At 46.4% G+C, this 21,721-nt stretch overlaps 2 protein-coding genes across 4 annotated transcripts in view; both read left to right on the top strand.

The window, feature by feature from the left end:
- Positions 1–21,721, top strand: part of ASAP2 (ArfGAP with SH3 domain, ankyrin repeat and PH domain 2) — a 154,126-nt gene that overhangs the window by 84,658 nt on the left and 47,747 nt on the right. For all 3 annotated transcript variants that reach the window (XM_065928560.1, XM_065928561.1, XM_065928562.1), the window contains exons 5-9: positions 1,489–1,538; positions 5,127–5,256; positions 9,252–9,337; positions 16,408–16,483; positions 16,756–16,842. In XM_065928560.1, coding sequence (XP_065784632.1) covers positions 1,489–1,538; positions 5,127–5,256; positions 9,252–9,337; positions 16,408–16,483; positions 16,756–16,842 — 429 coding nt within the window. The remainder of the gene's footprint in view (positions 1–1,488; positions 1,539–5,126; positions 5,257–9,251; positions 9,338–16,407; positions 16,484–16,755; positions 16,843–21,721) is intronic.
- On the top strand, positions 12,786–13,487 carry LOC136162718 (large ribosomal subunit protein uL6). The gene has a single exon (XM_065927185.1). It carries the CDS (start codon positions 12,806–12,808, stop codon positions 13,382–13,384), a length of 579 nt encoding a protein of 192 aa, XP_065783257.1. The 5' UTR covers positions 12,786–12,805; the 3' UTR covers positions 13,385–13,487.

The raw sequence follows: 21,721 nt of genomic DNA on the forward strand, positions 1-21,721 counted from the left end.
AAAAGGCACCCATCGTTGAGGCCTCACCAGCCTCCCACAAACCCTCGAGCCGTAAACTGTGTCCCGAGCACGTGTGTATGGCCCAAGTGCAGTGTGGGGCCAGGTGCTGAGCAGAAAGTCACTCGTGCCTGTCTCTGACACAGACAGGTGTGTGATACGAAAGGGAGCCGACCAGGCCCCAGTCCTTAGGAGGCCGAGTTCTCTGATCCCCAGCAGCCTCCGCAAGGCCAACCTGGCCGACCTGGGGTCTCTGCAGAGGCAAGCCGTGCACGGAGAGCTGTCCGGGCAGGGAGTCTGGCCGGGTGAGCCGTTAGGAGTGAAGACGCTGAGGAACGTTACTCATTGTCCCCTGGGGCCCCAGAGAACGTGTCCGGGGAGGTAGGCAGGAAAACGGGAGGGCGGGGCGCACAGGGCAAGTCCTGCCCCGGGGCCTGCAAGTCCGGCCAGTCTGCAGCAGCCAGAAGCAGTCCTCCCCGGGGCCTGAGCTGGGGGGAGTGGAGGTGAGGCTGATGGGGTGGACTGGCCCCCTCTCTGGAGGCTTTAGGTGCCAGGCTGTGGAGCTTGGGCCTTGTCAGTAGGCTGGAGAAGAGCCAGAAAGAATTAGAGATCCCTGCAACAAAAGGGTTTTCTCTTCCAAAAGAGCCTTGTTAAAGGGAGCATACATAGGTGGGAACAACTTGATGGAATTTCTGGTGGCTCAGTACATTTTTAAGCCAGATTTCATCAGAGAATGTGAGGTCCTGAGTTCCAGACAGAATCGTGCAGTTCTCTCCTAGTTCACATTGTAGAGAATCTGCCTGCAATGCAGGAGACCCAGGTTCGATTCCTGGGTTGGGAAGATCCCGCTGGAGAAGGAAATGGCGGCCCACTCCAGTATTCTTGCCTGGAGAATCCCATGGACAGAGGAGCAGGCGGGCTACACAGTCTGTGGGGTCACAAGAGTCTAACACAACTGAGCGCCTAAACCATCAGGTCACAGGAAACAGTAAATGACTTTTATATTCTTGTTTTGGGGCCCACATCAGGGGTACGTGTGTTGAGATTCCTGTATTAATAAAAAAAGAAAAAAAAAAACAGAGTCCTTTTATTTCAGAGGGATAAACACTTGCAGATTAAATGTTATGTCTTTCTGGGTTTAATTTCAGAGTAATTCTGGGGCAAAAGGCAGTGTCTAGATGAAACAAGACGTGCTGTGAGTTGATAACTCATTGTAACTAGCTGACTGGCACATTATACAATTCTTTCCACATCTTTCTGTGTGCATTTTGTATATTCCATAATAAAAATTTCTTAGAAAAGAAATGCCACCACTAGTCTTAATTAAAAAGCCTATACTAAGAGCTTAGGCTCTTTATTTTTCATGGGATCACATATGTCATTTATCGCAGAAATTAATACTCCTTTCAGGGCTAGTCTTGGGAGAATTAAGTTTATCTTGCCCAGAAATTCATGATTAGTCCAGTTTAATTTATTCCTCTCTATTTACAGGATTTGAAGAAGCCTTTTGATAAAGCTTGGAAGGACTATGAAACAAAAATGTGAGTGTTTTTGTTTTAAAAAATAAGCATGGGTAACTTGAGGCTTTAATTTAAGATTGCTCTTTTATTGCTTAAAGGTATTGTCTGAATGAACCTTAATCCAGGAAAGAATTCACCCAGAACTCTGTTGCCCTGTTCTTCTGTGATTCTAGATGTTTTCTTCCGTACCGGGTGTCTGTCTTCCTGATGTTAACCTCTTCAGACAGGCTTTTTCTTGTCCCTCCTCTTCTGTCCTGTGACTGCCTGATTGTTGTTTTCAGGAATGTTAATTGACTGCTGCTGGTTGACTTTAGGCAGCTCCTGTAACATTTCTGATCACAATTTCTCGATTCCTGGAGTGGAGAGGATCAAGCTAGCTAGAGCTGGGTGAGCGATTGTGGGGATCATGGTTTCGGTTATTTTAAATACCTGAGAAGTAGAAAATATGTTTTAATGCCTCGTGTTTGCTTTGTAATGGCTGTGCATTGGGTAATAGAGTTTTCTCAGTGGAAATAGAAATTTTTATATGAAACCACCTGGGAAAGTGGGAAGTGTTCAGAAGAAAGCCTTTTCAGATGTCACTGTTGTTGGTCACTCGCTAAGTCAGGTCCAGCTCTTGGTGACCCCATGGACTGCAGCACACTAGGCTCCCCAGTCCTTCACTATCTCCTGGAATTTGCTCAAATTCACATTCATGAGTTGGTGATGCCATCTAGTCATGTCATCCTCTGCTGCTCCGTCTTCCTTTTGCCCAATTTAATCTTTCCCAACATCAGGGTCTTTTCCAATGAGTCAGTCTTTTCCAAACAAGTGGCCAAAGTGTTGGAGCTTCAACATCAGTCCTTCCAGTGAATATTCAGGGTTGATTTCCTTTAGGATTGACTGGTTAGATCTCCTTGCAGTCCAAGGGATTCTCAAGAGTTTTCCCCAGCCCTACAGTTTGAAAGCATCGATTCTTCGGTGCTCAGCTTTCCTTACAGTACAACTCTCACATCTATTCATGACTACCAGAGAAAACATAGCTTTGATTGTACAGACCTTTGTCAGCAAAGTGATGTCTCTGCTTTTTAATACGCCATCTAGGTTTGTCATAGTTTTCCTTCCAAGGAGCAAATGTCTTGTAATATCATGACATGCAGTCACCGTCAGCAGTGATTTTGGAGTCCAAGAAAATAAAATCTGTCACTGCTTCCACCCTTTCCCCTTCTATTCCATGAAGTGATGGGACTGGATGCCCTGATCTTAGTTTTTTGAATGTTGAACTTCAGGCCAGCTTTTTCACTCTCCTTTTTCATCCTCATAAAGAGACTCCTTAGTGCCTCTTCACTTTGAGCCATAAAGGTGGTATCATCTGTGTATCTGAGGTTGGTATTTCTTCTGGCAATCAGATGTATCTATAGTTAGGTAATTGGGTTTGTTTTTACCAGCCCCGGGCATCTGTTCAGAGGTAGAGGATCACAAAGCTCACACCAAGCAATACCAAATCTTTGGTGCTCATCCTGTCCTAGAAATCTAAAGTTCCCGTACTCCAGATTCTGGAGTATTTCTAATGGCGCACATTCACATATTAACACAGATTATTAAACCCAGAGAGGCTCCAAACTCACTAGGCTTGGCCCGTTAGCATCCTACATCCATGTGCCAATTCAGTTCAGTAAACAAGAAGGGGATCCGAATTCCTGCTTTATAGACGGGACACCAGGCCTCGGTATTTGCTCTGGTCAGTCACAAGGAACAATTGAGCCAAGGGCAGGACGTGGATTTCCCTACTTCCATTCAGCTGCTGTCACTGCCAGACTCACGGGCCTTAGAGAAAAGGCTTCTGTGCATTTCTGAACCTGGGGTGTGAGGGGGTCTCTGAGGAGGGTTGCTGGAGAGAGTCTTCAGGTTCTGAAAGTGAAAGGTTTGAAAGAAGAATGAGATCAAATTCTATAAAATCAAGACACACATAGATATGGTGAGGACTCACAAAATCCCAGAATTGGAGGACAAATGAGCACCACCCTTTAAAACTCAAGAGTCATTGTGATGCTGGAGAAGGCTCTTGAGAGTCCCTTGGACTGCAAGGAGATCAACCAGTCAATCCTAAATGAAACCAACCCTGAGTATTCATTGGAAGGACTGACGTTGACGCTCCAATCCTTTGGCCACCTGATGCAAAGAGTCAACTCATTGAAAAGACCCTGATGCTGGGAAGGACTGAGGGCAGGAGGAGAAGGGGACCACAGAGGACAAGAAGATTGTGACAAACTCATTGACATCATCATGAGTTTGAGCAAACTCCAGGAGATGGTGGGGGACTGGGAAGCCTGGTGTGCCACAGTCCATGGGGTCATAAAAGACTTAGCAACTGAAAAATAACAGCAACAATCCTGGGATAAATTTTAAAATTCACTCTACCCACTTACACACGAGATTAGATGATCCTGAGAGGCCCTGTGATGTGTAACAAACAGCTTTAAGACGCCTTTAAAATTCCTGGCCTGCAGTTCCATACCTGACCATTTTGAGAGTGACCGACATCTGGACTGGATCTCAGGCCCTTTGCAGTATCGGTGGCGTCAGGGGCGCCTTGGGGCTGCGTAATTGTCCCGTGACCTCAGGGGCCTCCAGTCACACTCCTGGGGCATGAATCACTGCAGCAACATCTCTACCAAGTGGTCACCTTCAACTCACCCATTCAAGTCAGTGACTGTCTACTGTGCGCCTGGTGCTGTGCTCCAAATAAAAAACAAGAGTTAGAAGCTCTATTTCTTGCCTCTTCTTGGGGACTCTGGACCCAGAGGAACCCATTTCATGGTGAGCACTTTCTGCGGAGTGTTGCCGGTGTAGTGTTGGTGTCCGCCTTGGGGTGCTGTGCAGAATCTCTGCCCGTCTCTTGGTGGTAGCCTTGACACTTCTGAGGGCTTTCTGTGGCTTTTGTTTAGTTTCCTTTTCTCCCGAATAAAAGTCTAATTAGTAGCTCAAGGCCTTCCTAACTGATGTGACTTGTAGCTACCCTGGTTCTCCGTCTCAGGACATGCTCCAGGGAGGGGTCAGCTGGTACCCTGTCCCGCACACTGGACTCAGGAGCACAGTCAAGCCAGGAGATACAGACAGAGGGGAATGAAGCTTAAAAATGGGAAAGGCCATCTGTTTCCTTCTGTGACTGTGAAAGTGTTAGAGCTCAGTTGTATCCAACTCTTTGCAACCCCATGGACCATAGCCCCCCCAGGCTCCTTTCTCCATGGAATTCTCGAGACAAATACTGGAGTGGGTTGCCAATTTCCTTCTCCAGGGCATCTTCCCGACCCAGGGGTTGAACCCAGGTCTCCTGCATGGCAGGCAGATTCTTTACCATTTGAGCCTCCAGAGAAGTCCTCTGTGACCTTGAGCACTGTCCCAGTGGAGTTGCTTTGGAAGTATTTGCTGAGTTCAGTACTCAACAGAAACGGCCAAGATGGATATTTTTTGGGACAAATCACATCTTTTCTTCCCAGTGAGTTCAAGTCCGTCCTGTGCCAAGGCATCTCGGGGAGCATTTGTGTCCAGGGTGGGTGTCAGGATCACAGAGGGGGCTCCCCAGTCTGGAGGTGTCTTGACTGATTCTCTCACTCTTCCACCTGTTAGAACCAAGATAGAAAAGGAGAAGAAGGAACATGCCAAGCTCCACGGGATGATCCGCACGGAGATCAGTGGGGCTGAGATCGCGGAGGAGATGGAAAAGGAGCGGCGCTACTTCCAGCTGCAGATGTGCGAGGTGGGCGTGCGAGGTGGGCGAGCAGGGCCCACCAGAGCCCTCAGGCCAGCACGGGGGTGCTGTGGGTGCTGTTGTCCACTTTCTGCCCCTCAGGGAGCCTTAGGCTCCTGGAGTGTGGGATTAGATTAATCTGACATCAAAGTTTATTAAAGGTAGGGAAAGACTCATTTGAAAGATGGAGGAGGAAGTGGCGACCCACTCCAGTATCCTTGCCTGGGAAATCCCATGGACGGAGGAACCTGGTAGGCTACAGTCCATGGGGTTGAGCAGAGTTGGACACGACTTAGCGACTTCACTTTCATTTTTCGCTTTCATGCATTGGAGAAGGAAATGGCAACCCACTCCAGTACTCTTGCCTGGAGAATCCCACGGACGGAGGAGCCTGGTGGGCTGCTGTCTATGGGGTCTCATAGAGTTGGACACGACTGAAGTGACTTAGCAGCAGCAGCAGGGATGGAAAGTCCCCAAGACTACCCATGTAAGCCTTTGCTTCCAGCCTTTTTTTCATGCCTTGCTTGGGGGTCTGTTGGTCGAAACAGCTCGTGGAAACAGTTCCCCCCTCACCCGAGGGCTCATGCCTCCAGGTGATGGCAGTGGAGTGTCTGTGTTTGGTGGCATTCGTGTTCCCCCACAGCAGTGCAGACGTACATTTTGAGTGTGCCCGTGCAGGGGTGATGTTTGTGATAGGTACTGAGGCTCGGTTCAGCCAGCTTTCCATTCCCTGTAAGCCATCCACAGCAAAGCTCATCAAAAGGCACTTTGTGATTTTAGGATGTTTGTTAATTACAGCAAGCACCTAGCCTTTCCATATGTGTATCTTAGGAGTGTATTTAAATGAGTTTCTATTCCCAGAGTACACTAAGTGGTCTTTGGAGGAGAATCGGTTCCTGGGACAAGAGACGTTTGTCTGATATTGGTACAGCCACACCAACTCTCTTTTGGTTTCTGTTTGCATGGAGTTTCTTTTTCCAGTCTTTTACTTTCAACTTAAGCATATCTTTGGCTCTGAAGTGTGTTTCCTGTGGGCAACCTATATTTGGGTCATGTTTTCTTTATCCAGTCTGACAATCTCTGCCTTTTGATGGGATTCTTTAATCATTCACATTTGATGTTACTGTCTATGTGGTTGCGATAGTAACATCAAAAAAGTGTGTTCTTTTACTTTTTTTTTTATGTCTTAGGTCTTTTTTGTTCCTCTGTCTCTCCGTTGCTGCTTTGTTTTTCATTACGTGCATATTTAGAAAGGTGTAACTAAACTCAAAGTGTTCCTGTAGTTGGGAGAGTGGATGTTTTTATCCACATGCTGTTTTATCCCAGCAGGCATCACTTAGACTAACACCTGCCTAGCCCGTTTCGCACAGTGTTGGAGAAATCAGCCCGGACGACAGGAGACAGGGACGAGGAAGCAAAACCGCTGCATGTCCTGCAGACACAGGGTGTTGCTTTTATTGGAGTGGGATAAAATGAAGTAGCAGTGTTTCACGGAGAGTGGATTTGGAGGGGCGTGTGTGAGTTCAGGTTGTGCTCTGTCTTTGGCTAGTGAGGAGGAAAGCTGTCGACCTGAACTCTGCAGGACTGCTTATTCAAGTATGTTTAGGGACGAGAAACTCAGCCTGGGTGTTACTGGCGTTTCCTCGTGGTGAGGGTCTGCTTTCTGTAGTGTGCACCTGCTGTGCACCCAGCACTGGGGCTTGTCCTTGTCTGGGCGACGGGGCTGTGAGGACTGTCAGATGGGTTATTTTATTGGAAAGGTGCTATCTACCCGACACCGCTAAGTCACACACACGAGTTGTCTGTTGGGCGGGTTCCCAGTCTGTGCTGAGCATCACAGGGTCCCCGCTCTGCAGAGCTGGCTGGGGCAGGGCCCAGCGCTGTGTGCAGGCACAAAGGTGGAAGTGGGCCAGCGGGCCGTGAGGTCAGAGTTTGCAGAGGAGGACGCATCTGATGAAGCTGCAGACGCTGACCAGCCAGACCTGGGCTGGAAAGAGAGTGTGTCTGAAAAGCAGTCCCCGAAAACCCGGCCCCTCAGAGTGAAGACTGCTGCAGTTTCAGTGGCTTTAGAATCATGCAACCGCTTCCTCAAACTGAAGCCCTCGAGCTTTGTAAATGCTCAACATTGTTCAGGTGTTTACCATTTTAGTTGCGTCGGATCTAATGTAGAGAAGTGACTTTCAGGTGTTTATTCTAAACCTGTGGGATTTTCCCTTCAAAACGAATTTTATAAAGACATTCAGTATGCCAGATCGGTAATACAGAGCTCATGTGAATAGAGAATGTATGAGAGATCCGCTCTTGCTTTTCTTATCATTATAAAAATATGTGCTTTAAAACATTGGTCAGTATATATGTGTGTGTATGTATATATGTGCATGCATGCATGCTTAGTCGCTCAGTCATGTCCGACTCTTTGCAACCCAATGGACTGTAGCCCGCCAGGCTCCTCTGTCCATGGGGATTCTCTAGGCAAGGATACTGGAGTGGATTGCCATGCCCTCCTCCAGGGGATCTTCCCAACCCAGGGATTAAACCTGTGTCTCTTATGTCTCCTGCATTGGCAGGCGGGTTCTTAACCACTAGCACCACCTGGGAAACCCATGTATATATGTGTATATGCATAAAAGAAATTAAAAGTCACTACAGGTTTTATTTATTAAGGTAACCACCTTGACATTTAGCTGCACATCTTTCAGATGTCCCTGGTACGCGTACATTAAAGACAGTTTGTGTAACCAGGATCATTCTCTACTGCTGCTTTGTATCCTGATTATTTTCACTCACTGGTGTGCCACAGACATCTTTGCACATCAGGAAGTCTCTGCTTTATTGGCTTAATTACTAATAGCCCTTCTTCCTATGGATGCACCACACTTTAGTTCCCTGTTCATTACATTTGACTTGTTGCCATTTTTCATTTTTACAAGCAAGTCTGCAGTGAACCTTCTTTTCCATTCATCTTTGTAAATTTTTATGATTGTCTTCTTAGAATGAATACCTGAAAGTAGAATTTCCAGGTCAAAGGGCACATGGATTTTAATGTTGACACATGGCCAAACATCTCATTAACCATCTAACCATTTTGCTACATTGCCAGACATCTTATTTAATTAACAGTGAATAAGTATCAGAAAGGAGGGAGATGAGGACGTAAAGGCAATGATGTAGTTACTGTTTCAGAGCAGCCGGGCAGGAGGACACTTGAAGGCGAGTTTCCCAGGTTACAGCTGAGACGCCAGTGGTCAGCAGGGGTCAGCAACTCTCTAGGGGGCTTTCAATCTTAGAGGTGACTTATTCTCAGCATTGTAAATATATCCTATTTTGATAGTGAAGGGGAGAGGAAATTTATGGGATCTTTTGTTCTATAAACTCTTAGCAAAGAGCAAATGTATGTCCTGATGCTCGTTCTATATATCCCTGGGGTTTCCTGCTATCTTATGATTGTTAATGAATTCTCCAAGTTAAAAATGATTGTAATTTAATTGAATTTAAAATTTGTTTTTTTAAATTCAAACAATCACAATGTTTATTTAAAGTGTCGGGGAAGTGTTTCAATATCAGAGATGTGGAGACAAAGCCTTAACTACGGAAGACCTGCAGTTAGTGTTTAGACAATGACCTACCTGAAGAAAGGGCCCTGGAACAGGGGGTGTGGACCGCAGAGTCCAGAAGGTGGAACCCTTTCATTCTAACCATCCTCACTCTTCCATGCAACTGGGGCAAAAGTTTCCCCTAGCTGGTTAAGATAGACTGTTTTATTGCAGGGAATTCCTGGCACTTAAAACTAAACATATGATTACCCAAAGGTCAGGTAAGTCATGTGGCACCAAAATAAAAGAAGCATTTAGTTGTGGCATTCAGAAAATATTAAGCATCTATCATGAGACCTACCCATTATACAGGACGTCAGAGAAGGCCCGGAGGTGACCTGTCCTCAGAAGTTCATGTTCAGCTCATTTTCTGTTTCTATGATATTTCTTGTTTTGTTTTTTTTTTAACAGTATCTGCTGAAGGTCAATGAAATTAAGATTAAAAAGGGAGTGGATTTACTTCAGAATCTGATCAAGTATTTTCACGCCCAATGCAAGTAAGTTCTTGGTTCTTTTCCTTCATTATCGTGGTATTTCAGATGTTTCTCTCTTTATGGCAGCTTCTTGGAGATTTGTAGTATTACGCTGAGGAAAGTATGCTTGTATTTAAAAATATACTAGTAAATATACTAGTAAATATACTAGTAAATATACTAGTAAAAAGCGTGAAACAATGAGGCATACTGCAACACAGACGAACCTTCAAAACACATAAAGTAGAAGAAGCCAGAAACAGAAGACCACAGACTGAATTAGTCCTCTTACTTGAAAGATCGGGAATGGGCAGACCCACTGAGGCAGGGCTTGAGGGGAGGGGGAGAGTGGGGAATGACTCCCAGGGGCCACAGGGTTTCTTTTTGGGCTAATGAAAATATTCTGGAATTAGACAGGGCTGATGATTTCTCAACTTTGTGAATAAATATACTAAAACCCACTGAACTGTATGTTTTAATAGGTTGAATTTTACAGTTTGAGAATTATATCTCAAAAACTAAAAAATAACATAAAAATATACATTACTTTATCAAATGTACTTTTTCTTCTTTTTTTGTAAATCACCAAACTAGTTTGATTCTTGGATATTCTTTTTGTTAAAAGAGAAGTGAGATGGTGTTAATGCGGAGTCTTAAATTAGGAGAATACTTCCATGTATTACTGATCTATAAAACAGATGATGTGCTAAGCAAAGGCGGCTGTCTGGGGAGAGAGGGAGAACCGTTCAGGGTCAGGGGACTGCTCACGTGCTCATCTTCGCTGTGTCTATCAGCCGTCCGTCCACACCGGGGCCTCATTGTCTCTCCTGTTCCTCAGCCTGATTCTCACCATTGACGTGAACAGGCTGCGGGCTCAGTCACTGCTCCTCTTGGGTGTGTGCTGTGTTTTGGGGGCCCCCTGAGATGCTGGAGACAGGGTGGTGTACGTCCCGGGCCCAGCGCCTGCTGGAGCAAGGCGCAGGCAAACCCACATATAATCGGACGCTTCGCAAAGTGTTCTGACGTACCAGAGTCTGAGAGAGAGTCTAACAGAAGGACCTAATTTAGATCGAGGTGGAGGGCAGAGATTCCGTCTCTGCTCCATCCTTGCCGTGTTTTCCAGCTGGCGGAGCACGCACCTGACCCACAGGAGGTGTTCAGGTTCTTGAGTTACCTGCAGGTCTCTCTCAGGGACGTGGATTCTGGAGTCTGAAGGACACGGAGGGGCTGGCAGGTGGGGAGCAGGGGAAGAACCTTCCAGGCAGGGTCAGGGTCTCGAGGCAGGAGGGAAGCCAGCCCGCCTGAAGCCTCGTGAGCGAACTGAAGCTGCAGAAAGCTGGAGGCGGGCATGGCCTGGCGTCTTGTTCACGGCATTAGATTCTGTCCCACACGTACGGGGAGGCGCGCAAAGTTTCAAGCGGAGGATTCGTTCAGCACGTGTTGGTTGAGGTTCGGAGGACAGAGTGATACAGAAGGTCCAGGTGCTACAGCAAGAAGGAAACTGAGCTCCTACCTGTGTGGACCTACCGGTGGGACGGGGGACAGCAGCTAGCCAGCCAGCAGGGGTGTGACAGTCTCAGGGAGCGGCTGTGACCTTGAGGAGACCGCTGCAGGACGAGAGGAGAGTGGAGTTGATTGGGAACATCACGGAGGTGTCTCCCGATCCATTGCTGCTTTCACGGGGTTGCTCTGGGTGCCGAGAAGGACCAGATGGGATGGGATGGGTGTGCGACCACTCAGGCACAGGGGTCGTGTCCAACGGTGGCTGGAGCCCAGGCTGCCTGGGCCTGGGGATGTGTGAGTGACACTCTCGAAGGTGTTGTTCCCACATGTGTCCACATGCCTTTCCCTAAACGGGCTGGGCCCCGCACTGGTATCCTTTACCCTGCTGTCCCCTTGGCCTGGAACGCAGTTCCGTTCCTTCTGTGCCTTCCCCCAGCCTCTGGTCCTGCGAGACCAGGCTCAGGGTGGCTGCCGCTGTGAGGGCGTCCGCTCGCCCCACCTGCACACGGCTCTTCCCTCTGTCACCATGGTGCTCGCTGCACATCCCCGCGATGGCGTGTTTCGTGTGTCCTGTCTCCCGCCCAGCTGTATCCTCTGCAGAGACGTCCTCCGTGACATTTATTTTTTCACCTTCGGCCACGTCCCATTTCCCTGGCCCGGTTTGCAGCGGTGAATTCACTGAATTGGGTGGAGCCGGGCTTCGGAATTCTGGCCATGCTGTGTTTCTGAAGTGGAGGCCCAGCAGCAAAGGGAGATGTGTCGTGTGCTTCATCCTGGGTTAAAAGAAGTGCTCCCGGCGTGGAGCTCAGAAAATAGGAAGACCCTCAGTTTGTAGAATTTTTAAGATGATTTCTTTTACAGAAACTCAAAATGCTATGTGATGACCATACAAGTTACTTCTTCAGTCTTCTCCTGGTAACCTTATGTGAGGCCATTTAGGAAGTGGATCGCTTCCTTGCTGATATTTTATTTTTTAAGAAGTTATTCTGGGGTTTCCTTTTTTTTTTTTCCTTTATTTTGCCCAAACTAATCAGTTGGTTAGCAACAGACCACTTGTGGAAAAGTGAACGAGTTGGCCTTTTATGGGCATGAGCTCAGTAACTTTTAAAAATGATGAGTCTTCCATTACTTCCTTTTTGGATGGAGCTTGTGTGTGTGTGTGTGTGTGTGTGTGTGTGCACATGTATATACCGCATGCTCTTCAAATCCTTTAAGAAGCTTTGACTTTTCAAATGCATATTTGGAGAGCATAAAACGTGGAGCTTGAGTGATTCAGCCACTGGATGAAGGAGCCTGTGGCCACACACGTGTTTATCTGCCAGGCAGTTCCCATGCGTCCCCATGTCACACTCTCCGTCTCCATGTCTCATGGGAGCATGGCCCTGCCCGGCGAGCGCGGTGACCCCGGGGCAGAGGCAGCCTGCTCAGCGGGGCAGCTGGTCTCTGCAGGTGCCCAGAGGCCTCATGGTGGAGCCAAATTCCCTGGAAGCATACTTGCTTGTTCTTCCTGAGAACTTAGACAGATTTTACTCTTCTTCTTCCTTTTTGCTTTCTCCAGAAGCCTTCTTGAAGAGTATCTTCTCCATCTTCAGTTGCCCAGATGTGTCCGACTCTTTGCGACCCCATGGACTGTAGCCATATCAGGCTCCTCTGTCCATGGGATTCTCCAGGCAAGAATACTGGAGTGGGTTGCCATTTCCTCCTCTAGGGGATCTTCCCGACCCAGGGATCAGACCTTGTTCCCCTGCATTTGCAGGCAGATGCTTTACCACTGAGCCACCTGAGAAGCTGATTGTCTTATAAATTTATGATCTATGCCTTTTATATCATGTAAGGGAAGAAGTGGCATCTCCAGTTCCTAGAAGAGCCTAGACAGTGTCTTATTAACTTTTGCTGCTGAAGACTGAGGCTCCTGTTCTCTAGTGGAATCTAAAACTAGGCAGTGTTTAAAACAAACAAAAACGGCTCTTTGCCGCATCTACTGCGAGAATGAAGACCATTCTCAGCAATCAGACTGTCGACATCCCAGAAAATGTCGACATTACCTTGAAGGGACGGACAGTCATTGTGAAGGGCCCCAGAGGCACCCTGCGGAGGGACTTCAATCACATCAATGTAGAACTCAGCCTCCTTGGAAAGAGAAAGAAGAGGCTCCGTGTTGACAAATGGTGGGGAAACAGAAAGGAACTGGCCACTGTTCGCACAATCTGTAGCCACGTACAGAACATGATCAAGGGTGTTACACTGGGCTTCCGTTACAAGATGAGGTCGGTGTATGCCCACTTCCCCATCAACGTTGTTATTCAGGAGAATGGTTCTCTTGTGGAAATCCGAAATTTTTTGGGTGAAAAATACATACGCAGGGTTCGAATGAGGCCAGGGGTTGCCTGTTCAGTATCTCAAGCCCAGAAAGATGAATTGATTCTTGAAGGAAATGACATTGAACTTGTGTCAAATTCAGCTGCTTTGATTCAGCAAGCCACCACAGTTAAAAACAAGGATATCAGAAAATTTTTGGATGGTATCTATGTTTCTGAAAAAGGAACAGTTCAGCAGGCTGATGAATAAGATCTCAGTGATCCTGCTGCAGAAACAAGATAGCAGATGGTTCTGTGGACTCAGTTGTGATATTTTAAAGAGACAATAAAAACTCGATTTGAAAAAAAAAAATAAATAAAAAAAAAAATAAAACAAACAAAAACGGTGACATTCTAGACAGTGGTGATGAGCGCTGCAGTGACTCGTTCTTTCTACCTGCTGGGAACCTCTGTGACCAGTGACGGCTGATGTCCTTGGGTTGCAGATGGAATAAGACCTGCTCTGGTGCCCGGGAGAGGTTCTCTCCAGGAGAGAGAGGGCCAGAGGCCCCCAGCCGTGAGAGTGTGCTGGTGGGAAGGCTTAGGAGGGGGAGGCCGCCCTACTTGTTGGGCCCATGAAGGTTGAATTTCAGTGGGGGTGTTATAAAGGCTGGCAAATTTGATCAGGTAGGCTAGAAAACGTTAGATAAAAAGCAAAATTTGGTAGTATGGATGATACTGTTGAAGCCTGGGAAAGCACTGACAGGCTCAACCTAAGAAAACTGCCTGGGAGTTTATACTTAGGCTTGAAGGGACAGCAGTTGGTAAAGAGGCCTCTTGTTTTGAAGCGTTCCCCCTAAGGGCAGAAAAGATAGACACGACACACATGCCTCAATAAGGATCGGTGCACAAAAGATAAGAGTTTTGGAAATCAGTGGGAAGAGCTTTCTAGGTAGATGGTCAAGATTGGCGAGGCTTTCCACAACTATGAAATCTAAGTCTGGATCATTATTCCAAGCGCAGGGTCCAGTGTTGCAATGCAGACAGTGTCTGTGATGAGAAACACTTCTCTGGGCAGCTGACTCCACTGCAGGGTGCATGTGGGGACTGTCGCCAGGCTCGGAGGTTCCAGGGCCAAGCACCTGCTGCCCTACGCTGGGAGCAGGACCCTTTCTGGGCCAATATCTGTGATGTTTCTCCCCCTCCCTAAACTAGCGTGTATTCAACTTCCCTTCCCTCTCTGCCTCCTTCTCTCCTTCCCCACCTCCTGCCCCCCCCAACCATCACCTCTTGCCTTCACCTATTTTACAAGAATTTGAATTGATTAGTGAAATAGTTATACAAGAAAAAAAAGTAGCTCAGACAAAACATCAGAACCAAATGAGTTCTTGACAAGAGGGACATGTTTGCCCTCTCATTCCTGTGTTTGTGCTTCCCAGTTTCCTTTTCAAATTGCTGCTCTGGGTTGGGCATTGTGCTCAGAGTGGAAACATAGGGACGTGCGAGACATGGCATTTCTGCCCTGGCAGTGGAAACAGACACGTGGAAAAGTCATTATAACCCGGACACAATTGCTCCACCAGAAGCATGTTCTATATTTAGAAAAAAAAAAAAAGAGTTAGGCAAAATGCAGGAATGAGAATATAAAGTGAATTGCGCAAATATCTAAAGATTAAAGTAAGAAATGCTGATAGCCCAGCCTCTTTCCTAATAACCAGCTCATAACGGTTCGTGACCCGCATGCTATGTGTATGTTTCCCCCTTCCTTCCTTCCTCCTCCCTCCTTGGAGTTATTGTATTAAGTGTCATGCAGTATTGTTTTTACAACCCCTCCTATTAATTGCAGGCTTGATATGGGAAATTCCCACAGGACCGTTGCTGAGTTTAAAAGAAAGAAACGTGTGAACCCCAGGTCACTTTTTGAAGATAGTCTCCTTGGTACCCAGTAAACCAGCAGAAGTTAGAGGCGCCTTCCTTCCTTCATTAATTTCTTCCTTCAACAAATATCGTGTGCTTGAGATGTGTCAGGGTTTGCGGGTACCGTGTCCTCCCTCTCCCAGAACTTCGGATCTGATGGGGGAACTATATTTTAAACTGTTACCCCAATGAACACATAATGGCAGTTGTGGCGAGCGTTTCGAAGCCAGAGACAGAATCTCTGAGAGAATCTGGTGAGGAGACCTCTTTGAAGGGAGGGGAGTGTGGCACACCTTGCTGATGAGGCCGTATTTAGCTGAAAACTTGGAGAGTGAGTGGGAACCAGCCAGGTGAACCAGAAGGCAGACTGCAGGGCCTCCTTGGAGGAAAGAACAGTCTGTGCAAAGGGCCTGAGGCAGAGATGACTTGGTGGCCATGGAGGAGTAGGGAGAAGTCAGTAAAGGGGCAAGGAGGGTGGACTGAAGCTTGGAGGTGGGCACTTTAGGCCTTGTTACATGTTTTGAACCCTCGCCTAAGTTCCCGGAAGCCTCTGCTTCCCCTCAAATGGGCTCAGAGGCCAAGCTGCAGAAAAATCTCATCCAGCCTCCATTCTCATTTGTGAATCGCTTGTTATAAGTGACTTTATGAGCCCTGGGTTCTGAGCATTAAAAATGTTCCTTTTGATATTTGATCTCAAGTTCTCTGACCACGTCTCCCTGCTCTGCACACAGGGCTATCTGTGTGCATTAAGCCAGCTTGCTTTTTTCTTTATCCTTTGTCTTTTCCACTTAGCTGTGGCCTGTTAAGGAGCCTAATTTAGTGTCTTATACGTTCACCCTGTGCCTCTCTGGCCTCAGACTCTTCTACTTCTGAACCCAAGTCTCTGCTGTGATTTGTCGGGAGAGTCCTGTTTCCCACTATAAACTGAGAATTTAGGGCTCGTTTTATACGAAACGGTAGTGTTTCGACCTTTTCTGCTCTGTTCGTTGCTGGGTAAGTAGCTCTTAGCATCTAGTCACATAGACTCTTGTTGTTCAGATGGTGGTTTCTCTCGCTTGGGCTCTGTGGTTCCCCTTCCCTGGTGTCCACAGACTCTGCCTATGTGGCATCACCAAGTGACTGGTGACTACCTGAATCTTCCAGGAAAAATCACAGACACTAGGCTCATTGCAGTTCCTTCTCAATTCATTGCTCATAGTTTTGATCATCACTTTGTTCATGATTTGCCTGATATTTTAAGGTTTGGTTTCTAGTCTTGTCCCCCCAGGAATTACATCGTGATCTCAGCCATTTCCTTTAAAGAAGTCTTTTTTTCTCCATCTAACAAAATTGTTTTCTCTTTTATGAAACACAGCCAATGCTGTTTTTTCCTCATAGTTTTTTCCAGGATGGACTGAAAGCAGTTGAAAGCCTCAAACCTTCCATTGAAACACTTTCCACAGACCTTCACACAGTAAGTAACTTCCCTCCCAAGTGAGTGTCGAAAGTATGCAGTACGCACTTGGATTTAAACGTTGCTCCCGTGTGATGTCATGTTTGTATGCCGCACTGCCTAGAACGTGACTGCCCTGGAGCGCCCCCCATGGAGTGTAGGGAACTGGGTTCCCACTCTGTCCTCCGTCTTTGTTTGGGAGGGAAGGTTGCAGTTGTTGAGAAATGACCATGAGCTTCACCATCTCGCTGCACCTCAGCTATACTTTCTCTGCTTTGTTATGTTTTTTAAAGATCAAACAGGCCCAGGACGAAGAGAGAAGGCAGTTGATACAGCTCCGAGATATTCTGAAATCGGCATTACAGGTTGAACAGAAAGAGGTGAGGGGATTTAAGTTTGAAAGATCGCTGTTTTATCCTTTCATCCCTTAGTCTCGGGGGCTCTAGGACTGAAGAGGTGAGATCCAGGTCTCTGGGTGCTCCTTCACTGCGGGGTTGTATTGGACAGCATGAAAATATGTAGTTTGTTCTTTGAGTTGGTTTTATAAAACCATCTTTTAAAATACGCTTATTTCGTGGAGGAACCATTACCATAGGCCTTGCCTTAATGGCAGCATTTCAACAATTGCTGCTCCATCCGTCTTACCGTCTCTTCACGTAGGCACTCATCGTTCATATCAATTACTGTTGATTCGCTCCCCGGGGCTCTGTGGTTCCGCTGCCCTGATGTCCATGGACCCTGCCCGTGTGGCATCAGCAGGTGACTGGTGACCATCTGAATCTTCCAGCCCGGAGATGATGATCCATAAAACATCATGTTCCATTTTCTGCTTTCTGATGGGCATAAACCTTAGTTTCTTACATCATCTCTTTCATATAATTATTTCTTCTCTGTACTAACACATTTGCAGTGATCATTTGTATGTGGGGAGCTCGGTAGAAAAATCATTAAAAGGTACATTTTAAGGTGATTTCACATGTTTGCTACAGTGCAGATATTATAATGTAAAATATAATGCAAACCCACATCCTTGTCAATGAAATTAAGTGAATTTCAATTGTCAATGAAATCAATCGTCTATTAAATGACTTAGCAGGGCGTAAAGTTCACTGCTAGCATTTTGGCATGCTCTATTTTGTTTGAAGTTCTTGTACTATAACTGAATATTGTTGTTTTTCTCCCGAATGCATTTACCTTTTGTGACCGAAGTCTAGGAGAGTAAGTAGTTCAGTATTTTTAATAAATCATACAACTTTGCATGCTTTCTTCATGAACTTCAAAAAATAGATACTTCTTCCATGAAATGTCTAATAGCAGTTTTTATTTTTGTTCTTCCTCTTACAAGAGCTGTGGGTTTTATTAAAAGACCAAAGAATTTGAATGCATAACTGTTAGTGAAATGGAAGTTTTCCAAGTTTTCAGTTTAGCCTTTGGGGGTCACTCCTTTGTGAAGGTGAAACCACTGGCCCCTTCCCCTTCCACCACATCACTGAGTTCTGCCTGTCTTCGGAAGCACCCCAGTGTCTGCCTCGGGGGCAGGGACTGCCTCTGTTCCCCGCAGCCCCAGTGACCTGTATTGCACATTCTGTTTGAGTGACGTTTTTAAAAAATGACAGCATATACATTTGGGGGCTTGTTGACTGTGTCCTCAAATGTACAGATGCTTTTTTCTCCAGCTGGACCTCATGCAGGCAGAGGAGGCCTTCCAGCCTTCTGTGCCCGGCTGGCCATCACATCATCACACCATATTGCTCCTTCTGTAGGCTCTTGATAAACATGGGTCAGCTGAGTGAGAGGTTGGCAGATTGAGGTCGGGTGTAGTGCTGGAAATTTCTCACAGCCTGGTGACTTCCTCCCGGGCTAGAGAAATCTAGGTCCTGATATTCCCAAACATGGAATATAAACAGCACAAGGGGGGGAAGAAAGAGCTTGGAGTATGGAGACTACAATGGCCTGATTGTAACCAGATGAGATGGCACTGATGTAGGAGCCACCAGCCGCAGAGAACTCAAGGAGGATCCCTGAAGAAGGGTCAGACCTGTGAAGCAAAACCCAGGTTTAAAATCCCGGAGAGCAGGTGCTGGGGTTCTGGGGTTCGGTAGCCTTCTGGGCACAGAGAGGGGGGGCCTTTGTTTGCTTTGGCTGCCTGGGAAGAGGAGGTTATTTATAGCTCTGCAGAAAAGTGCAACAAACTTAACCAGCACAGACCAGAAGTCTTAATGGCTTGTTTTTCTGTTTTTTTGTTGACCAGCCTGCCTGTCCCAGATGCACACAGGGGTCAAGTGAACCTTCTTGACTGGCTCCTCTGGCTTTACGCCCAAAGAACCCACCCATCCACTGGCTGTGACTGTGTTGTCTTTTCTGTGTCTCACACTCTGTGTTGCTTTTTGATGATGCTGTTTCATCAGCTGGACATTCTGTGAATACACTGCAAGTAGTTAAAAAAAAAATGTGTGTAAGTTAAATTTGATCTGTTTTAAAATGATTTTTGTAATTGAGGTCCCTGCAGTTAAAAGAATTGAACATTTGGTCGTCACTGTTATTTAGTTCTCATTTGCTTCTTTTTGGATTCTCTTCTGTGACACAGAAAAGTGAAGGTGCTGATGGATTTTATTCAGTGTTTTAAAAATTCTAAATCTCCATGATTATTAGTTCATAAAAATTAGGTAACATGCCCCAAAGAAACTGCATTGTTGGTTGGTAGGACTTACCCCCTATGTCCTCTGTAGAGTTTCCTGCCTGCTTCACTTCTCAGGTTTTTCCAGGCACTTGATAAGTGTGACTAGTAATCAGGCCTTACAGCAGCATGGCGGGGCAGGTAGTGTTAGCCCACGTTTACAACTTGAGTCTGAGAAATGCATTTGCTGGAGTGAACTCAGGTTTGAGCCCTGGTCTCTTCCAGTGTAGGGCTCTTCTCTTTCCAGCTGTATTGTGTGACTTTAATAAGATCTCTGTCAGATAGGATCTCTTAAGAAGCTACTCAGAGGGAATTCTCTGACGGTCCAGTGGTTAGGACTTGGCGCTTTCACAGCCAGAGCTCGGGTTCAATCCCTCGTCGGGGAACTAAAATCCTACAAGCTGCGTGGCACGGCCGAAAAAAAAAAATGCTGCCCAGCAGTAACGGGGAACAGGTGGTAACAGATGTTCACAGACCACAGCTTAGTGCTCACTTGGCAGAGCCCTGCCCCGTTATGTCCATGCACATGTGTCCAGGGACATGCCTGGGGGAGATGGGGGCGGTTGGACATCACACCACTCCCTTCGCAGAGAGACTTGAAGCCTCCAATCCATTCATCATGAGAGTCGTCTGAACATAGACTTTCTGAGAGGCGGATGGATAAAATGTGAAAGTGTTTGTGATGTTCTAGACTCCTAGGGAGCTCAGGGATATTTCTGGGATGTGTGCGTGTGTGTGTAAAATATGCAGCATCCTTCTCCCAGGGTCTTCCCAGGTGGTGCAGTGGTAAAGAATCTGCCTGCCAGTGCAGGAGACTCATGATGTGTGGGATCGATTCCTGGGTCAGGAAGATCCCCTGGAGTAGGAAGTGGCAACCCTCTCCAGCATTCTTGCCTGGAAAGTCCCATGGACAGAGGAGCCTGGTGGGCCACAGTCCATGGGTTGCAAAGAGTCAGACACGACTGAGCGACCATGCACATGTCATGTCCCCACCCCATTCCTAAAGATTTCAGATATGGAGTCTACTGCTCATCTGGGTGGTTTCTATCTCGGCAGGCTCCCGTGGCTAACCCTTCATAAGGCCACACAAAACTGAAGATCTTGGTTGGTGCCTGGGATCTGGGAATTTGTCTGGGTGTCACAGGACAGAGGGTATATGGGTATTGATAGAATTTTAGGAGCACTTTCTGAAGATCTATAAAATGCCTACATAACCTGTGTGCTTCAGACATACAAACCGTCTCCACGGGGAGGCTCACTCCGTCAGGTCTTAGGTCGTCCTTGGCCCTCCTGGGAAGCATGCATACGCTGGAGAGCCTTCCAGAGCCTGGGCAGTGTGGACGCCCCGGCCAGTTGTCCGTGTTGTTAGGTGATGGGTCTCCTTAGAATGAAAGGCTCTTGTCCCTTGATGTACATTCTGTTCAGCTGAAATCTTGGTTATATGAGAGGGCCAGCTTTACTTCCTTCCCTTGATCACATGTCGTGTATACAGGTAAAGAAAGGCTGTTTTTTTGTTGGGTCACAATAGAAGTCACCTGGAAGGTGCTGCAATAGTTCTAAAGCAGGTTCAGTTTTATGTTAGATGAATTATAGTCCTCTTACAAATTTTAGATTTTATAGTTTCAGATTTGCTTGCACTTTCAAATTGATTCAGGAAACACCTTGTCTGAAGAATAAAACAGTAATTTCTTCCCCAGCCTCTGGCATCGTGTCTGATGCTGCTGAAAAGAAGAACGTCCTTTATATCCTGTTCATAAGACCTGTGAAGAGTTCTGATTAATATGCATGGCATGAACACTTTCAGCAGTGTGTCGCATGTTTCACCACTTATTTTTGTTCAGGGTTTTTTTCTTCCCCCTCCCCAGATCAATAGATGTATTTCTTGGTTGTACAGTGTAGCCTTTTGACAGGTCTATTTTTAGTCTTTCGCAGAGATTCAGATAAGTGAACATTGTTTCTCTGTTTCCCCTCCACTGCATTCATTTCCAGTGATGTTTAAAGCTGGTTTTCTCTAAACGTCTAGTGCCAGTGTATGCTGCCCTTCTGAGAGAATGTGGGAACTGGGACCATTCTCATCTCATGAATGAGCTGTTTGCCTTAGTTGTTCAGGGGCATGAATCCCGGTGGAAAAGGGGGATGTTTCTGCTGTCTGGAGCTTGCTTGTTCAGGCTCTGTTGTCAGTTCAGTTATGGAATGGTTGTGCATATTATTGATTTCTCAGATGAAGATTTAAAAAAAAAATTTTTTTTTTTTTTTTTTTTTTTTTTTTGCTGAATTATCTCACCTATATTCCAGAGTTTAAAAAGTCAGTGCCAGATAGCCCATGTTCATGGATTGGAAAACTTAACTATTCTTAGGATGGCAGCATGCCCCCAAATTGACCTACAGATTCAGTGCCGTCCCTATCAAAATAAAATCCCAGCTGCTATTTGCAGAAATCCGCAGGCTGATTCTGAATTCATACGGAAATGCAAAAGGACCCAGAATGGTCAAAGCAGTCCTAAAAGAGAAGAACAAAGTTGGAGGACTCAGCTTTTCTGGTTTCAGAACTTACCACAAAGCTGTAGTAGTCAGGACAGTGT

This window comes from Muntiacus reevesi, chromosome 3 (genome assembly GCF_963930625.1).
Source record: "Muntiacus reevesi chromosome 3, mMunRee1.1, whole genome shotgun sequence".
NCBI classification, from domain to species: Eukaryota; Metazoa; Chordata; class Mammalia; order Artiodactyla; family Cervidae; genus Muntiacus; species Muntiacus reevesi.

Bases quoted from the DNA above. Each gene is read 5' to 3' on its own strand.
- LOC136162718 (XM_065927185.1), top strand. From the start codon at position 12,806: ATGAAGACCATTCTCAGCAATCAGACTGTCGACATCCCAGAAAATGTC.